Source organism: Ruditapes philippinarum, unplaced genomic scaffold, assembly GCF_026571515.1.
Source record: "Ruditapes philippinarum isolate M1 unplaced genomic scaffold, ASM2657151v2 ctg421_1_1_1_1, whole genome shotgun sequence".
Classification (NCBI taxonomy): Eukaryota; Metazoa; Mollusca; class Bivalvia; order Venerida; family Veneridae; genus Ruditapes; species Ruditapes philippinarum.
The window spans coordinates 58,053-79,146 of NW_026858341.1; the positions used below are offsets into that span (position 1 = coordinate 58,053).

At 31.9% G+C, this 21,094-nt stretch overlaps 3 protein-coding genes across 4 annotated transcripts; 1 reads left to right on the plus strand and 2 right to left on the minus strand.

The window, feature by feature from the left end:
• Positions 1 to 4,390: 4,390 nt before the first annotated feature.
• Positions 4,391 to 7,283, minus strand: LOC132752881 (perlucin-like protein). Of its 2 annotated transcripts, XM_060743275.1 has the most exons (6): positions 7,135 to 7,283; positions 6,579 to 6,679; positions 6,269 to 6,359; positions 5,202 to 5,288; positions 4,760 to 4,889; positions 4,391 to 4,500 (listed from the first exon to the last, which is right to left on the minus strand). In XM_060743275.1, the coding sequence occupies exons 1-6, from the start codon at positions 7,178 to 7,180 to the stop codon at positions 4,467 to 4,469; spliced, it is 489 nt and encodes a 162-aa protein (XP_060599258.1). In that variant the 5' UTR covers positions 7,181 to 7,283; the 3' UTR covers positions 4,391 to 4,466. The 2 variants fall into 2 exon arrangements, with proteins under 2 accessions (XP_060599258.1, XP_060599259.1); XM_060743276.1 differs by lacking the exon at positions 5,202 to 5,288.
• A 2,436-nt stretch (positions 7,284 to 9,719) lies between these two features.
• On the minus strand, positions 9,720 to 12,309 carry LOC132752882 (perlucin-like). The gene is made up of 6 exons (XM_060743277.1): positions 12,168 to 12,309; positions 11,629 to 11,729; positions 11,320 to 11,410; positions 10,579 to 10,665; positions 10,158 to 10,290; positions 9,720 to 9,875 (listed from the first exon to the last, which is right to left on the minus strand). The coding sequence occupies exons 1-6, from the start codon at positions 12,211 to 12,213 to the stop codon at positions 9,848 to 9,850; spliced, it is 486 nt and encodes a 161-aa protein (XP_060599260.1). The 5' UTR covers positions 12,214 to 12,309; the 3' UTR covers positions 9,720 to 9,847.
• Positions 12,310 to 15,677: 3,368 nt separating this feature from the next.
• LOC132752883 (uncharacterized) lies at positions 15,678 to 19,588 on the plus strand. The gene is made up of 2 exons (XM_060743278.1): positions 15,678 to 15,831; positions 17,641 to 19,588. Exons 1-2 carry the CDS (start codon positions 15,805 to 15,807, stop codon positions 18,841 to 18,843), a joined length of 1,230 nt encoding a protein of 409 aa, XP_060599261.1. The 5' UTR covers positions 15,678 to 15,804; the 3' UTR covers positions 18,844 to 19,588.
• The last annotated feature ends 1,506 nt before the right edge of the window (positions 19,589 to 21,094 follow it).

The window sequence follows — 21,094 nt, forward strand, 5'->3', positions numbered from 1 at the left end:
CGAGTATATTTTCTACATAAGAATAGGGTGTAGAACAGCCAGGGTGTTGAATTCTAGTTGATTTTTAAAAAAAATATATCTACAAGGTTAATAGGTTTCTGGTACGTTTTGCTTGACACAATTCAAGTTTATTCATTTTCTACCGACTGAGCTGTCCGGCCGCTTACACATCTTCTCAAACATGAACATTTCTGAACGTCATGGGTTTTTTTTCGCTATATTCGCGTGCACTGTACATCGCGAAAATAAGATTCGCTAAATTTTCCATCACTTTAATACGGGGATTTCGCGAGTTATTGGAATTTCTGCTTTAGATATGTAACTCAGTTTAGTCGTATATATTTTACAATTTGATTCATACAACACAATTTATATATCAGTTTTCGAATATTCATATTTTATTTTTTTACGGACATGTAAATCTTAACCCTTAACCTCATATATACGCGAAACAACGCACTTTCGACCCCCTCTTTAAGGCCTCAAATAGTGAAAAAAATGTCCTGTTTGGACCCCAAACACATGTTTTCGTTTGAGAAATGGTGTAAAAAAGTGACCACTTTTTCGGCGCGGCCCCCAAACCAAAAGATACATTAGGGGGGTTGCCAGAAGGGGGATGTACCCCCTTCTGTTTGGGGGGTTTGAAGGGGGTGGCAGTCCCCCTCATCGCCAGGAGATTTTTGGACTTGTGAGGGGCTAAAAATGACTCCAGATCGATCATAAGGTAACGTGTAACCAACGCTGAAAAGCATTTGACTCTATCTCAATCCATTGAGAAGTTGCAGCACTTTGAAATCAATTTTGATGGAAAAAAATCAACGCAAAATAGAGATTTTTGGCAAATTTGAGATGTCCCCTCGTTGCCATGGTAACAGGAAATTTAAGCATGAGCATGTTGTTACAAAGGCAATGATCCAGTCAACATTTGTGCCAAGTTTGATTAGAATTGAAGCAGTTTTTATAGTTTTATAGCAATTTGAACTTGTAACGGGAGACTTTTCAATGAAAACAGGCGTTTTTCACAAAATGCTTATGAAGTAATGGGTTAAGTGACGCGGTGACAGTGAGCTAAAAAGTTATTTGTTACCGATTGTACGGTATAATGATATAATTCATATGAGACAAATTTGTCATAATATCATAAACGAGTTTAGTTTCTCTTAATGTTGACTTCTTTTTCGTAAAGAATGTCATTTTACTTTGACTGAGTCAAGGGGGTTAATCCATGCGCGCGCATCCATAAAGTTCTGATACCGCAAACACTTTATCGGCCGGTATTTCGAAGAAAAACGAGTGGTGTGAAGAAATCAGAAAAGGTATGAATTTTATTTGTTTTGCAAAGAAGATGTCCTAACTTCTAGTTTTTATATACAAAATGTCTTGAAGTAACTCTTTCCTGTTGTGTCAGTATTTCGCGTTGAATGCGATTTTGATTCTGGATAGTGCGTACACCCGGCGTTGAAAGTTACAGAAAATGAGCAAATATCGATTAAACTGGCCGTTTTAAACGGCTGGAAGTTATTCTGTTGTAGAAGCCTTTTCATAAATATATTTTCAACCTTCGTTCCAATTCATTTGTACTCAAAACGTATTTAAACTTACTATTTACAGAAAACAGAGATTATGATATTGCGTACACTCTAAAAAAATCCAGATACTGCGTACACATTACTATGCAATTGATATAAAAGTAGGTATGTGAAGTTGGCTTGTACATTGTACATCGTAGTTCAGCTTGTAATACCCCAATTACAAGCTAGTAGTTGGGTATTCAGCTTGTAGTTCGGAACAAATACGCCAGCATACATAATATTTGAATTACAAGCTAGTAGTTTAGTATTCAGCTTGTAGTTCGGACCAAATACATCAGCATACATAATATTTGAATTACTAACTAGTAGTTGGGTATTCATCTTGTAGTTCTGACCAAATACATCAGCATACATTATATTTGAATTACAAGCTAGTAGTTGGGTATTCATCTTGTAGTTCTGACCAAATACATCAGCATACATTATATTTGAATTACAAGCTAGTAGTTGGGTATTCAGCTTGTAGTTCGGAACAAATACATCAGCATACATAATATTTGAATTACTAGCTAGTAGTTGGGTATTCAGCTTGTAGTTCGGACCAGATACACCAGGATACGTTAAATTTGAATTACGAGCTAGTAGTTGGGTATTCATCTTGTAGTTCTGACCAAATACATCAGCATACAATATATTTGAATTACAAGCTAGTAGTTGGGTATTCATCTTGTAGTTCTGACCAAATACATCTGCATACCATTATATTTGAATTACAAGCTAGTAGTTGGGTATTCAGCTTGTAGTTCGGACCAAACACACCAGCATATACATTATTTGAATTACTAGCTAGTACTTGAGTATTCAGCTTGTAGTTCGGACCAGATACACCAGCATACGTTTAATTTGAATTACAAGCTAGTAAGTTGGGTATTCATCTTGTAGTTCTGACCAAACACATCAGCATACATTATATTTGAATTACAAGCAAGTAAGTGGGTATTTAGCTTGTAGTTCGGACCAAATACACCAGCATACATAATATTTGAATTACAAGCTAGTAGTTTAGTATTCAGCTTGTAGTTAGTTTGTTTGTTTTTTTCATTTTACGCCTTTTTCCAACAGTATTTCAGTCATATAGGCGGGTAGTTTCCTAACCATCGTTCCTGGAGAGCTACACCAGTACTAGACTACCTTCCTCCCCGCTAAACCACCAAAGAATCTCCCGGGGATCGAACCCATGCCAGAGAGGTAACTAGATTAGAAGTCATCGACTCTAACCCCTCGACCACGGAGGCGGTCTAGCTTGTAGTTCCGACCAAATACATCAGCATTCATAATATTTGAATTACTAGCTAGTAGTTGGGTATTCAGCTTGTAGTTCGGACCAGATACACCAGGATACGTTAAATTTGAATTACGAGCTAGTAGTTGGGTATTCATCTTGTAGTTCTGACCAAATACATCAGCATACAATATATTTGAATTACAAGCTAGTAGTTGGGTATTCATCTTTTAGTTCTGACCAAATACATCAGCATACATTATATTTCAATTACAAGCCAGTAGTTGGGTATTCAGCTTGTAGTTCGGACCAAACACATAAGCATACATTATATTTCAATTACAAGCTAGTAGTTGGGTATTTAGCTAGTAGTTCGGACCAAACACACAAATATTATGTATGCTGGTGTATTTGGTCCGAACTACAAGCTGAATACCCAACTTCTAGCTTGTAATTCAAATATTATGTATGCTGATGTATTTTTTCCGAACTACAAGCTGAATACCCAACTACTAGCATGTAATTCAAATATTATGTATGCTGGTGTATTTAGTCCGAAGTACAAGCTGAATACCCAACTACTACTTCTAATTCAAAAATTATGTATGCTGATGTATTTGGTCAGAACTACAAGATGAATACCCAACTACTAGCTCGTAATTCAAATTTAACGTATCCTGGTGTATCTGGTCCGAACTACAAGCTGAATACCCAACTACTAGCTTGTAATTCAAATATTATGTATACTGGCGTATTTGGTCCGAACTACAAGCTGAATACCCAACTACTAACTTGTAATTGGGGAATTACAAGCTGAACTACGATGTACAATGTACAAGCCAACTTAACATACCTACTTTCTATCAATTGCATAGTTATGTGTACGCAGTATCTGGATTTTTTTAGAGTGTACGCAATATCATAATCTCTGTTTTCTGTAAATAGTGAGTTTAAATACTTTTTGAGTACAAATGAATTGGAACGAAGGTTGAAAATATATTTTTGAAAAGGATTCTACAACAGAATAACTTCCAGCCATTTAAAACGGCCAGTTTAATCGATATTTGCTCATTTTCTGTAACTTTCAACGCCGGGTGTACGCACTATCCAGAATCAAAATCGCATTCAACGCGAAATACTGACAAAACAGGAAAGAGTTACTTCAAGACATTTTGTATATAAAAACTAGAAGTTAGGACATCTTCTTTGCAAAACAAATAAAATTCATACCTTTTCTGATTTCTTCACACCACTCGTTTTTCTTCGAAATACCGGCCGATAAAGTGTTCGCGGTATCAGAACTTTATGGATGCGCGCGCATGGATTAACCCCCTTGTGAGTGTCATAATAGTACGACCGGGGAGTTCATATTCTTTTTACAAATAATTACCGGGAGAACAGACCAAATATTTCGTTTTGCCGACATGCTCCGTACGATAATAGTGCATGTGAAACATAGTGTAATCTGGACATTTAATCTGCGTTTTTTCGTGCGTGTAAAATAGTGCATGTATCTTGTACTTGTACCGTTGTAATTAACGTTACATTTTACTTGTGCATAGAAATGACAAAAAAGTTTGTGTTTTGAAAATTCTATATTAGTTTTCATTCGTAATTACATCCGTGTAAGTCCGTGTATTAAAATCGTCCATCTATCCAATCACACCAACATCTACTTCACTTGACCTGGAAGAAAGTATCAATTTTGAAATAAAAAATCAAGAAATAAATCAAACATCTTTGTTGTTATATTTCATTAGAAATATACAACAAGGAAATGTATGCATATTTATGCTTATGAGGCTATCAGTTACAAAAAAAGGAAACGTTAAGGAATTACAAAAAGTAGTGTAACGTATCCAAAAGGAGATAACCTGTGCGAAACAAATGCTAAAGTCAAACGAAGTAAATAGAAAAGATAGACAGATATGCATAAAAAACAGACTTGACTTCACATAAAGGTTCAGCGACTCTTCCATCACAAGGTACATCAGCCCATTGGTAATCTTCTCCTGACGATGAAATAGCACAGTCTTCCTCACCACCGTGTGAATTTGGTTCACTCACATGCCAGTCTGTGAAGATAAATGTAACATTTGGTACAATATGGCTACAAACTGTCTTCATCATAAAATAATTTAAGTATTATAGCAGTAAATTCTTTAATCTACTTTTCTTATTTGAAAAGTTTGGTTGATATGTATTCTTAACGTAGAAAGTTGATTCATCAACGCATAAAGCACGAGTAAAAATTCCCTTTAAAATGTTTGAATTATTAGCGTCTAGAAAAAAAACTGGCTGACAAAAAACACAGACAAACTATCATGCATCCAAAGTGCAGATTTAGAAGACGTGTGGAAATGTTTTAAAAATATTGATAACTTAACCTGTGAATGAAGGTGTATGTTTTGAAGTATACCATTTCCAAACTCCTTCAACCATCTCATCAGTCAATCCAATCCAATGATACTCCGCTACAGTTTTAATTAAAAGTCGTGTTCGAAAAAAAAATTCTGGAAGTCTTGAAAAACGTTAGCTACAGTTTACATATATAAACAAAATTAATATAAAGTCTTTCATGAAATTTATTTAATGTTTGCATTGTTTTGCTCATTTTAATTGCATACAATTCAAAATTATGATAATTATGCAATTCCTGATTTTCTTTGCCTTTTATGCAACTGACACCTTTTACAGTAACTGTGCAAAATTTCAAGAATAGGTGAAGAGCGATTGACTTGTATTTCTTCTTTGCCTTAACCCATGCAATTTGTTTTTATAAAAGTTTTCGCCCCATCTTTGCTTTCGCTGAAAATGGTTCTTGTTAACATGCTCAAAAATCATCAATTTGTATGACAGGTATTTGAATATTAAATAATACATGTTTTCACTTTAGATTTGAATAAGTTATAAGATAAAATAAGTTTGAAATGACTTGTTTTAAATTAGCATTATTGTAAATATTTGTGATAGAAATGTAATAAAAATGTATTAATCATAATCATGCTAAACTTTAACATACACGATAAATAATATTTTGGTTTAATAATTTTAGCACTATTTCAAAATATGATGTTTTTCCTTATAAATATGATACTTATTTTTTTTCAAGTGAATTTGATTCTTACCTTGTTGATAAAATGTATGATATAAAACTGTACATATACACGGTTATATTAACTATACGTATTTTTCGTTTGACAGTGTTAATGTATTGATCGGTATTTAATAATAATAATAATAATAATAATAATAATAATAATAATAATAAAAATAATAATAATAATAATAATAATAATAATAATAATAATAATAATAATAATAATAATAATAATGATGATAATAATAATGATGATGATGATAATAATAATAATAATGATGATGATGATAATAATAATAATAATGTATGTGATCATAATATTAAAGATTATATATAGTGTACGAAATAAGTTACCTATCATCCCACGAAGATAGTCCCTGATGAACATACTTTCATATTTCGTCTCAATTTCTACAAGGTGTCCCCCATGCTGTCTACAATAGTTCTAATAAGAACAAATATGAAATAAATTTACCAATATCAATGTGTTTTGAATTAATCTTTATGTGGTTATATTTATCTAGTGTTGTAGGTAGTCAATGCCAATGCTAAGCTTATATCACCTTATTTGCGCACATAACTAGATTACTGCAAATAAGAACATTTATAAACTTAATTTTTAAACGTTGAACTGATTGGGTTTTGCTTTAGATATTATTTTTACCTCTGCCTCGGTAAAAGATGACTTGTGGTTTCTTGCAAACAGATAGCATGAATCTTGGAACGTTACCCAACCATCTTGGCAAACAATCCCATATGCAAATCCTTAAAATAACCAAAAAACATGTTTTTCTTGGGTCGTTTGGTCAACGCTAAATCGCTTTTTGTTTCGCGAAAATTTTTACGCCTCCTGATTCGCTTAAAAACGCTCGTTATATAACGCCTTCACACGCATTTTAACGCATTCACGTTTTTAAATTTTATTCTATTTGATACTATAAAGCTTTCGTAATATACAGAAAAAATGGAAACATGGTGATTATAATGTCATCTGTCTATATGAGATGTTTAAGAACATTTTCTATAAAAGCCAAAACCATAAATTATTTTTTCCCTAATTTTGTTCGACCAAATTAATTTCCACCAAAAAACGTTATTTTGTGTACTTTTCAGTAAGAAACTCTACCGTAATTACATACTTGAATATTGCACCATTTAGTATTGGTGTTAATTATCTTAACATAATTATAAAGATAGCTTTTAGATCAAAGTGAACTTACCATTGTATAACAGTACAAAAAATATATGAACATATGTTGGAAACATAGTTAATTATAATCCTTCAGTTTAATATACTTTTCCTACATAGCATTGCCATTTGCCTTATATTTAAAATTCTTATCTTTCAAGTTATCGTGTACGATATAATGACACATTACATTGTCACGTGACAATATTTAGATAATTTTGTCATCGTTAAAAATAAGAAATGATCACATTGAAGATTGTGGCGCCGTTATGATTATGTCGCAACGTCACTAAATGTCGCACTTGCCTTTAAATGTCGCACTATTGCCGCTAAATGTCACAACCGACGCTAATTGTCTATTGAAATGTCGCAACTGTAACGTTATAGGTCGCCTCATTACTACTTTGTTACTTCTTTTTAGGAATTTAAAAAACATAATATGGATTTTTTCGCTTTAAATTAAGAGCTAGAAAAGCCTGATTAGGACTCTCATTCTTCTAAATATGAGAGATAAAAAAAACTTATTCGAATTTATGTCTAAAAACTAATAAGAACTATACATGTCCTCATTAGAAGTTTTTAAAAACTTACTAGGAAACACGAACTTATTATTTGTTCTAATAATAGAAAACCTAATTCAAATTAGGGTTTTATTTTATATTTAGGCTTTTGAAGCTGCTTCTCAACTCCTAATAATATTTTTATTTCTCCTAATTAAGCTTTTAATACTTCTTAGTTGTTATTTCCCTTGAAATTGAAAATTCTTACTTACTTGTACCTGGTAGTTACAAATTGTAACAAAGATTTTTTATCTCTCATATTTAGAAGAATGAGAGTCCTAACAAGGCTTTTTATAGGTGTAAACTAAAAGTGAAAAAATCCTTTTTAGGCTTTTAAAACTCCTAAACAGATATACCAAAATCCTAATTAAGCGCTTAAAACTTATTACAATTTCAAAATGAACATTAAGATTTTTCACCAAATAATTCCATACCAAAAAACTTTTGTAAACATTTTCATTTAATTAGAGATTTTCTACCATGCGACCTCATATATGCACCGATGAAATACAAGGAAAGTGACCGTGCGACCACATACACACATCACTGAATTCCCCTTCTAATATGAGAAAGGGACAAAAGAGTTGTCCGCCCTTTAAAAACGGCAGACTTTAATTTTCCCCATATTTTATCGTAATGGATAAGTATGTACATGAACGTTTCTAAAACGTTTTATATGCATTATTGGAGTTGCTTCAGTTAAGTTTACAAATATCTGCCAAATTTAGAACTGTTTATCCATCTTGAAATATCAAGAAGGGCATTTCTAAAGCAGCATTAAGTACAGAGCTGGTTCAGTCCGCACGGATGTGCAGCTTGGCATACATTATTCGATACTAGTAAAATAATTTCAGGGGATATCCGCCATAACAAATACAATTCCATCCAATGACATGTAAATTACTCATTCTTACATTGATATAATTTTAAATTAATACTTTAATATTCATTGTCCCTTTTTCTAATTTCTGTGTCCCATTTTCTAACTTTTTTGTATGTATATTCACATTTCACATGTAAATTATGCTGTGAATTTCCCAAATAAATTTTTCTTTGTGCCAATTTCTTAACTTAATGTTCACGTTTGTAAATTGTTCTTATAAAATCACTCTTGTTGTTTCAAACGTAATAATTGTCAAAATACATTTAACAGCCCGAAAATGTAATTGTTTTAACTTCCAATATAAATGTACAAATGTACAAACTTCATATTCCTTTTATGGAAAACGTAAGACTTTGTAAATATGTTATTTTTACCTTTATATTGATATTTCCGTGGCCAGGCCTTTTTTTTATGAAATTCATTGTTTATAATTCAACGTTTCTGTCAACAAAGAATGTAATGTTTTTCAAACCTTCAAAGTTAAGTGATGAAAATTGCAATATGCAATTTGAAACATGTTATGGGACTTTACGACAATGTGATATAAATAGATTTCGAGGTTTCCCCACAAGGGTAGCCTAGCACAACACGTGGGGGTCAGTCTAAATCTTAACGGTTGAAATATGTGTAACTTCATAATAGTTGAGAGAGGACCGCCTCTCTGATAGTGAGCGCAGTTTAGACTTTGCAATTTAATGACCCGTCCTAATATTGTATTGTAAGTCTGCTCAGAAGCAGGCTGTTATCTCAGGGCTCGGGTTTGAGGATAAGTGATGATTGCATTACTTGGCATAAATAGAGGATATAGTGTGGGTGCAAGTTCAGAACTGAGTATACTGAACGTGTTGACTAGAATTATAATGTGCAAACCTCTACAAGCATAGTATTTATTCATTCAATAAGTGCAAGAAATTCAATAGTGAACCTTCACGAATATAATATTCTATTTATCACTTATCCACACTCTCAAGAAAAGACACACTGGATTAATATTTTGCAAACGTGACCTTAAGCGATGATTGCATCAACGAAATTTGTAAAACTGTAATCTTATTAAGGCAGAGTAATAACACATATAGTACATATATAATAAGTTAGATCAGAAGAATCTTGTTCTGACGTAATTGAATTTATGCGTACATAAAATAAACAATTTAAAACAAAAAGCAGAGATCTACACATAAGGGGTAAACTAGTTTTAATCATGAAATAAAGGAAACTAATATCTCAATTTGTAACAATCTGAAAAATTCTATATTCTTTAACATTCGTAATTACATCAGTTTATTGGAATTTTCTGTCTATCCAATTAAATCGACATCTGCTTGACTGAAATAAAAGCAAATAGATACCTTCAATTCTGAAATAATATGTTAAATGATTATATTTGCAATGTATTTATCCCATATTCATTGTTGTTATGTCATTACGCATTTTAAAGAACAAAATGTGTGTATGATAATATTATGAGTATCAGTTGCAACTCGTATACGGAAACGTTAAGGAATTGTAAAAAGTAGTATAGCGTATTCAAAGAGAGATAATCTGTGAGAGAATATAAAATAGAGTAAACAGAAGAGATAGATAGATATACAGACAAAACCAACAGACTTGACTTCACATATTGGTTCAGCAGGATCTCTTCCGTCACAAGGAACATCAGCCCAATTGTAATCTTCTGCTGACGATAAAACAGCACAGTCTTCATCGCCACCGTGTGAATTCGGTTCATTCACATTCCAACCTAAGATAAATTGTATCATTTGGTAGAATATGGCTAAAAGTATCTTCAACAAGAAATTATTTAATTTTTTATAGTAGTAGATTCCTAAATCTACTTTTCTTCTTCGAAAGCATAACGCACGAGTAAAAATACCCTTTTGAAAAGTTTAAATACGAATTATTAGCGTCTAGAAAGACAGGCTGACAAAAGCACAGACATACCTTTACTGTCACGCATTCTATGTGCAAATAAGTTATTTGTTTAAAAATGTGTATGGAAATGTGTTTTTTAAAATATTGATAACTTAACCTGTGAATGAAGGTGTACGTTTTGAAGCATACCATTTCCAAACTCCTTCAACTATTTCATCAGTCAATCCAATCCAATGATGCTCCCCTACAGTTTTCAATAAAATTCATGCTATATGTCTTAATGGCGAATTACACCGATAAAACATTAGTTACGGTTTCAATATATAAACAAAAAGCAGAATGAGAAGACTTTCATAATAATTATCTTATGTTTGCATGGTTTTAGAATGTGATTTCAGAGAAATTTCAACAAAAAGCATTGGCTTACGAACTCGTTTCAGAGTTTATCCAGCTTGGGATTTGAATTATTTTGCCCATTTTAATTGCATACAATTCAAAATTATGATTATCAATTGCTGATTTTATCTGCCTTTTATGTAACTGAAATCTTTGAGAGAGATTGTGCAAAAATTTCAAAAGTTGGTGAAGGGCGGTTGACTTAATTACTTCATTGCCTAAACCGACGTCATTTGTTTTTATGAAAACAAAGTGATTTCCGACCCCCATCTTTGCTTTCCCTGGAAATGGTTCTTGTTAACATGCTAAAAATCAGGTATATATTTAACATATATCTATTATCTATATGAGAGAGGGGAGATCCCTAATATAATAATCATGATAATAATAATAATAATAATAATAATAATAATTGTAATAATAATAATAATAATGATAATTATAATAATAATGTATGTGATCGGAAGATTGATGGTTATAAATAGTGTACGAAATAAGTTACCTATCATCCCACGAAGATAGTCCCTGATAAACATATTTTCATATTTGGTCTCAATTTCTACAAGGTGTCCCCCATGCTGTCTACAATAGTTCTAATAAGAACAAATTATGACATAAATTTACCAATAACAGTGCGTTTTAAATGAATCTTTATGTTGTTATATTTATATAGTGTTGTAGGTTGTCAATGCCAATGCTAAGCTTATATCACCTTATTTGCGCACATAGCTAGGTAACTGCAAATAAGAACATTTATAAACTTACTTTAAACGATGAACTGATTGGGTTTTGCTTTATATACTATTTTTACCTCTGCTTCGGTAAAAGATGACTTGTGGTTTCTTGCAAACAGATAGCACGAATCTTGGAATGTTACCCAACCATCTTGGCAAACAATCCCATATGCAAATCCTTAAAATAACCAAAAACATGTTGTTTTTTTGGGTCGATTGGTCAACGCTAAATGGTCTTTTGTTTCGCGTAATTACGCCTGTTGATTCTCGTTATAACGCCTTCACTCGCGTTTTAACGACTTTTTAATTTTGTTTTATTTGATACTATAAGGCTTTCGTAATATATGTAAAAATGGAAACAGGATGATTATATTGTCAACTGTCTTTATGAGATTTTTCCGAACATATTCAATAAAAGCCAATCCATGAAATATTTAAATATTTTTTTTCGACCAAACTATTTTTCAACCCAAAAACATTTCGTTGATGTTACGTTGTGTATTTTTAAGTAAGAAAAAAGAGTACCGTAATTAAATACTTGAATATTGCACCTTTTTGTACCGGTGTGAATTAAATAAACATTAATAAGATAGCCTTTAGATCAATGTGAACTTACCATTGTATAACAGTACAAAAAATATATGAACATATGTTGCAAACATAGTTAATTATAATCCTAGTTTAATGCACTCTTTGTTACATAGCATTGCCTTTTGCCTTATACATGCATTTGAAATTCTTATCTTTCAAGTTTCAAGTTATCTGTACATTACATTGTCACGTGACAATATTTTGATAGTCTTTCATCATTAGATATAAGAAATGATCACGGTGAAGGCTTTTGCGACACATATGTTATATGTCGCAACGACGCTAAATGTCGCACTTGCCTCTAATTGTAAAGAATAAAGTTCTCGCTGTGTTAGATCAATCTCAAATTGATGTCGTAGCTTGAAATCACGACATTTTGGTTGTTATGAAAAACGTATAAAATTGTGTTTTATCAATAAAGGCCTATTTGGCATATACATGGTGGTTATCAATTTATAATACTGCCTAAGATGACTTCAACTTCTACCAATTACTTTATACAGTAACACCACAGTAAACCCTTTCCAATCTGATAGATAGCTTGACGAAAGATCAGCGGCGTAGCATTAATATTGTCATAATACGAGTTTTTAAGCCATGAATTTAGGTATTGTGGCATTTAACGGTAGCGTTATGACATTATATGGTATCTGAGAATGGTGCGACTTTTAACGGTAGTTTTGCGACATTAAACGGCAAAATGTTTTCGGACAATCTGCGATGGTTGCGACGTTTAGCGGCAATAGTGCAACATTCAGCGGCAAGTGCGGCATTTAGCGTCGTTGCGACATATAACGGCGCCACAAAGATGAAGTTTTTGACATAAATACATGAGAAAATCAATTTACAATTCATACTGAATTAACCATTGGATTATTAATATAATTTCACAATTTTAAGTTACATGTATAGATATACATTTGTATTTGTCCCATCAACAAACGTTCTTTTATTTCAGTGAGCTACTCAGGTAGCTTTCAATAGGTCGATGGTTGTGCTCGGGTGCCTGCTCGTGCCTGAAATAATTCACGGGTCCCCTTGTTTTTTTCAGCGAATTACATATACTAAAGGCGCGCAAATAATCGTTCACTATCGACATTTTCCGATGTTCACAAAGAACCGGTCAGAGTTTGTTAGTTGAACAAAAATTTATAGAGGCCTTATTTACCTGACATTAAGGCTGAAAAAAGACGTAAAAAGGCCTCACCTGGTCGAGTAACTTAAATGCTGAATTCTCGCTCGTAACCCGTTGATCAGAATATTGATCAGTCGGACAAGATTGTAGTTTATATGCAAACATTTCAGTAAATTTAAGGACAAAATACAGAGAAACAATGAATAAATTAGTTTTAAACATGAAATAAAGGAAACTAATATTTCCATTTGTTATCATTCTAGCTAATTTCATGCAAAATTAATACAAATTGACCAAACAAAAACGATGCTTATGTTTATGGACGATACTAGAAAGTGCAAGTTAGCTCGCAAATTCCATAGCGCCTCAGCATTTAAATATGGTTATTATTACAATTTGAAGACAGAAACATAAACAGATGTGTTTTTATGATGGAACCATAGTAGTTAATACACAGTAGATATATCTATTAAAAAAAACAACAACAAAAAACAAAAAACAAAACAACAAAAAACAAACAAACAAAAAAAAAAAAACGATTTTAATCAATACATTGATGTTAAAATAAATATTAATATATGCATTAAGTCAGAACCTGTCATGAAATGGAATATGGGTTATGGGGGAAATACAATTTATAGTAGAATTATTAGTAAGACCATATCATCTTAACGTCTTATTAAATTGTTTTGAACGTTTTTTTTAACAATGATGATAATGATGATGATAATGATGATGATGATGATTAAAATGATGATGATAATGATTAAAATGATGATGATGAAAATGATGATGATGATGAAAATGATGATGATGATGATGAAAATGATGATGATGATGAAAATGATGATAATGATGATGAATGAATGATGATGATGATGATGATTAAAATGATGATGATTAAAATGATTATGATGATGAAAATGATGATGATGATGATGATGATGATGATGAAAAGGATGATGATGAAAATGATGATGATTATGAAAATGATGATGATGATTAAAATGATGATGATTAAAATGATGATGATGATGAAAATGATTAAAATGATGATAATGAAAATGATGATTATGATGATGTTGATGATGATAATGATGATGATGATGATGATAATGATGATGATGATGATGATGAAAATGATGATGATAATGATGATGATTAAAATGATGTGATGATGATGATGATGAAAATGATGATGATGATATGATGATGATGATGAAAATGATGATGATGAAAATGATAATCGATATTTATTTACGATATTAATCACAAACCCGTGCCTGCTTTTGCGACTTAGTAAAAATGTTATTGCACAGCTGCACATATATGTTTACGTGAAGTCATTTGCGTTATATAGACATAGTGTAATGACGTGCTAAATATTAGTGTTACACCATCAGCGCGTCGATGAAAAAAAAAATTTTGTTACTTACACAGACTTTATATTGGATACATAGGTTCGAATGCATTACTAAATTTATTGAACCCGTTGAAAATCATATTAGGCTCGCCGGAAGTTCGCATAATGTAATCCAATTCAATTCATACAACAAATTTGGTAATGAACTTACACACATTCAGTATCTTCTATTTATTTATCAAACGATAAACATCTTAAAGTCATCGATTATTTGCTGATGGTAAATAATGTATTATTCTCTACACTTGACATATTTTGCTATTTATTGCCCAATTAAAAGCTATGGTAAAAATTTGTACGATGCCAAACGTTTCACTGGATATAAATAATACATATGGCTAATAAAAATGCTAAACAAAGTAAAGAAAAAAAACGATGTGAATGAATGAATGAATGAATGAAATAAATAAATAAATAAATAAATAAATAACAATAATCATGTCTTAATGTCTTAAAATTTGTTTTTTGTCGGTAAAATAAAAATTGATTCGCAGCAGATGTATAACTGGTAGAAATAAACATCATGTGTATCCGGTGAAGACAATATTAACATGCTCTATTACAACACTTATATTAGAACATTATAAAGATTTCTGACAGTTTATATTGGCCAGCGAAAATGGTGGTAAGAAAATATAACCCGGGTCGCCGGGCCTTATAACCCGCCTGACTCGAGGCTTTAAAACGAATTAAAAGTATTGAAAAACCACTATTTTCATTAAATTGTATTATATCATTTCATAAATTTGCAACAGCCTGTTTAAACAATGGAACATGCAGTAGATCTTAATTACGGGGTGGTCTTAATTTCGGGGTGATCTTAAGTAGGGATTGTACTGTATAAGTTCTTTTTTCCCTACAGACAACACGCACTTTTCTTGTGTTAAATATATCTTTCAATATCGATTTTGTGGTTAATAAAGTAATGTAAGAAGGTAAATACCGCACCTAACTCACCTTTTGCAAATATCGGCCTCGAACATTTTATTTTTTGATAGGTAATTCAATACCCTTTTTGACATGAAGTACACTTAAATTTAAGTCAGTCATCACTCGTTTTTAAACCGACAGATTAGTGAACAAAGCGAAAATTTAAATAGAAAAATGGAGATACGAAAAACTTGTATTCAGGTAAGTGCAATATTTTTCAAATTATATTCATATTTAACTGTTACCTTTGTTTCCCGTTAGAATGACATTATGCTTTTTTTTAAATTTTCATTCAGCTTCATTTTTCTATATATATCAAAAGGTTGACTATTATAATTGTGATTGACCAAGTGGTGATAATGGAGAATGAAAAATGTTTGGGATGAAACATAAATCTGCCTGATATATAAAAAGACTGCCTCATTCCTTTTATAAACTAAACGTTGTGTGCTGATATTTACAGAAATTACCATGGTCTATGAGACTTATTTACCGCTCATGCAAAGATGATTATGAATTAAAAAAGAATTATGGCAACATATTAAGTTATTTTAACTGTTTGTTTACTTGGATGGGCATAATGTCACTTTAGAAAGCGAAAAGTTAAAGTGTAAACATTGATCCAATGAGATTTTTTGTGTATCTGTGATTATATGCATTCATTTCGATTGGTATCCTGTCATACCGCGGTAATTATTCTAAGATTTATCTGGCACTGGCTGCTGCATGTTTTCTAATAAGTACACGTACCCATAAAGGTTAAGTCAATGATCCAAGGTAATAACATGAAGGTTATAAGCGACAGTTTTTAAGCCAATTAACATAATTATGGTAGGAATACAACACGAGTTTTGCCTTATCATTATACTACATGTTTGTAACTGTTGTAAATGTATGCATTCATAGTTATTTTAAATCATCCTCAAATGAATGACTTGTGCTGTAATTATAACGTCGTTATATAGATCTGTTTACAGATTATATGCTAGTTTATGTTTATAAACCGTCGTTTGCATATTTTAGATGATGTTATATTACATCCTACCTGATTCGTATCTTGTATGAATGGTATAGATTTCAGGAAGAAAATTTAAAAGAATGTAATATTAAGATTTGGTTTAAACATAAATGACACGTAAATACACACGTAATTAAATTTGGGGTGTCCGTAGCCGAGTGGTTAAGGTTGTTGCCTTCGAAACACTTGCCCCTCACAATGGTCGGGTTCGCATCCAGCCAGAGACTTTCGACTCTTTCATGTCAGAAAGCTATCCATCTAGCTTACGTTACGTCGGTGGTTCTACTCAAGTGCACGTTTGTGCCTGAAGAGGAGTACATGTACCTGAGGTCTTCCTCCATCAATAAAGCTGGAACGTCTAAGTGTTATAGAGAATAAACCCTACTTTTCAAAAAATACTTTGATATTACAGTCCTTTAAGCTTTTACAGTCCGTTAAAGCTGCACGCCCCCAAATGATCAAAGATATCTAACCTGAGAAAAATGCACAAAGATTTTAGGAAAAGTATAAAGATTCAAGATTCTATCATTCTAGTAATAATTTACATGTTACTCGCGATTAATGACCGATTTTTTAGTATTTATTACTATATTTCTACTAAGTTTCTAACCGATAAGGGCTATTTTTGCAAATATTGACCTCTTTATGGTAATTTACATGGGCTGTTAGTGCCATTGATAATGTGTGAATTGCATCATTTTGGCATGTTCACAATATTATACTGTTAAATACATCTTCAAAATTAATTTTCATGAATATTAGAATGAATCTGGAGGCGTGCTGCTTTAAACTGAAATTGACTGTTAAAATTTTAAACCTGGTTATAAACATTACAAAAATATATTACATTAATTAAGTAAATAAAAAGTATCAGTTGAATAAGTAGAATAATATCGTTCATGATAAGGAAACTATTTCTTAAGATTTATGCACATCCGCAGGTTCAAAGTTAACTTTAGTCACACCAGATGCATTCACTTTATTTATTTCAGGTTTTTCTTGCCGAACTCGCAATCACTCTTGTACTGGTGTTTAGTTACCTCTTTATATATGAGGCTCGACCACCATCAGCACTAACGCCAGATATACAGTCAGAAATACAGTTTAAACATCAAGATGGTTTCTGGAACAAACGAATTCTGACAAATGTCATCCAGTATAAAAGTGGTCGCGTTATATCAGATGAGAACCTGGAAAATATAAAAATCATTAGTGTAAACCAGTGCAAAAATCGTAGATTCCTTATGTATAAATGCGACGGAGCCAGCCTGTGCGGGGGTATGGGGGATCGTCAAAAAGGTATTATATCAACGTTCCTCCTCTCTTTACTAACGAACAGAACCTTCGTTCTTGACATGACAAAACCGTGCAAAGTAGAAGCAGGTTTACTACCCGGTGTATATAATTGGTCATTATGCAAAGAACATATTAAATCTCTACCCAAAAAGGAATACTTGAAACTGAACTTAATGTTCGGCAACAGATCGTACGCCAAAGAAATTGAAAACTTTGATTTTGATAACCAATGGACTGCAAAAGTTGTTCTTATACGATGCAATACTATGCTTATAGATAAAATAAGCCGACATAATTATACCAAAACCAGGATCAGTTGGTTGTTAGATACAACGATAGAAGAAACTATTCATAAAGTATTACACACGCTGTTCCAGCCCAATCAGAGAATACTGGAGGACTTTGTGAAGCTGTATAACAACCATGTTCAGGGAAAACATTTAGTGTGTAGCCATATAAGAATAGGAAAGAACCCTACACTTCCAAAGGATAATAGATTATTGCGAGGTGCACCAAATAGTACAAAGATACTTGAATTCTTGAAAAGGTATGACGACAGTGAAAAGTTTGCCATATATATTGCGACTGATTCGGACGCTGTAAGAAAAGACGCTGAATCAAATTTGACATCCTACGTAAATATCAATAGACCAATTGTACACGTTGATAGACGTATGAATGAGTCAGTAGCTGAGGCTTGTGAAGGACTTTATACAGGAATTTTTGAGCAGTTTATTCTATCCGTTTGTGACACCATTGTATTAACCCGTAGCAATTTTGGATGTATGGCTGCTTACATGCGAGGCGTTTCCGACAATATTTTTATGTATAACCCAGCAAGTCGAGAAGTTGAACAATATAATTTGACAGATATTCAGAGAGTATTTAAATTCTTTTAAATGTTAAGAAAGTTAGGAGGAATCATCCGGATGGTATTTAAATTATGTTAAATAATGTTTAACCTTACTGAAGAGTTAGTTACAGCGAAATAATTGTTTCAATAAATATATTTTTGCTGGTTGAACCAGTGGCTATCTAAAGAGAAAAGAGGACACTTATTATAAAGATAGTATGTGTACGTAAGAAAGCAAGAGCACAAGTCGATATGTTATGTATAGTTTAGTATATATATTGTAAATTTTGTTACCAATTTTATAAAATTTGTGAAATACTGATTACACAGAGAGTTTTTACAAAAGCCTTTTTAGGTTCCTACTCAATCCGTAAATTTTATTTTATGTATCTAAAATGTAAATGTAAAGATTACAAATAAATGTTGTTTAAACTAAAAGAGGACATTGATTATACATGATCCTATTTTAATACTTGATTTACAAAAATACTCTATATTTGGTTCTATAAGATGTATTATCAGTTGGCCTGATTTGTTTTACAGCTTGAAAAGAGCACAATTTCCGAGCACTTTGTATAACTCTGTATGTTATTTATGGGCTGCATTACAATAAGTTGAAATGCAATTTGAATTTTCCCTCTTAATCACATGCATACCGAAATTTAGTTAAAGTGATTCCAGTGTTTAACATTTTCGTCAGTATGTTTTCCTTATGCAGATTCAAATGTATTTATTTTCAGTGAAGGTATACCGGAAACCAATGTTTTTATTTTTGTACTTTTTTATTCTTTTGTCTTTTCAGATAATATTTTGTTTTGTATATATATATTTTTTTATTTTTTTGAATTACAAATTTATATATTTACAAATATGTAATTTTTAATGTAAGCTGAGTGAAAATAGAGGTCTTATATTTTAATTAATACTTACTGGAGGGTAAACCTCCTCTTTCTTGTGCAATCATATTAATAATTATATTTAGATTAACTGTATTATTAATTGTATTATTATGACAATGCCTTATTGATAAACGGCAAATGCATGTATGACCAGTTTTCTAAATCGAACCTGTCTCTGTTTTATCAAAGTATCACATGTACCTGTTTGAAAAAAAAAACATAACAAAAAGAGAACAGAACAAAACAACAAACAAATAAACAGATATGCGTTTCTTTTTTCTTTTTTGAGATATTATTTTTTATTCCGAAACTATGACTTTTTCTATAGATAGATTAGGGTGAAATAAGTAAAATCGTTTTTTGGACGAACTCTGTCTAAAATAAAAAAAATAAAATTTACAGGGAAGAACTGAATATAAGAAGAATTCATTGGTCATTTAAGAAATACAAATTCAATTCTGGGAATCTCATTGGTCTTTCTGAAATTAAATGAAAAGGATAGTTCTTACTATCCTAAAATGAACTTTAAAGGATGGTTCTTATATTAAATGTAAAGGTTAATTCGTCCCATTATAAAATAAAATGTAAAATATTAGTATTAAAATAAAATATATAAGAGAGTTCTTTAACTTTCTAGTTAAATTGCTAAAATATTTAAGTTCTGTTTAATTATAATTCCCCACAAAACACTGCGCCGAGTTCTCATTTTATCTTTAAGTGAAATTTTATTTCACGTAACAGCTGACAAAGTTTACTATGCACAAGAACATACAGAATTTTCAATTTTGTTCACTGTGGGTATGGTCAGCTCTACTGTATTTCTTGTGGCTAGACGCGGGAATGGTTTTCCGTTACTAATTCTTTATAAAGCAGATGACCGTTGATTTGGTCAGTTTTTCTGTATTCCCTGACGCTAGCACCGGGGTTAGATTTCTGTAAAAGAAACTACTAAAAGGCCTATCACCGTGGGTTTGTTCGGCTTGACTGTATTTCCCGAGTCTAAAACCGGACATTGATTTCCGTTAAAAGCTACTAAAAGGCCTATCACCATGGGTATAGTCAATTTGACTGTATTCCCTGATGCTAGAACCGGGCATGGAATTCCGTTTATAAATACTAAAAATGACTATCACTCTGGGTTTGGTCAGGTTGAATGTTTCCCTTAGGCTAGAAACGGGCTACGTTTTCTGTTAAAAAAAAACTAGTAAAAAGACTTATCGACATGGGTTTGATCAGATTGTCTGTAATCCGAGCCTAGAACCGAGCAGGGATTTTGTAAGAACTACCAACTACTATCCCCGTCAGTTTGGTCAGCTGGACTGTATTCCCTGAAGCTTGAACCGGGCATAAATGTTCGTTACTAACTACTTAAAAGGCCTATCAGAGTGGCTTTAGTCA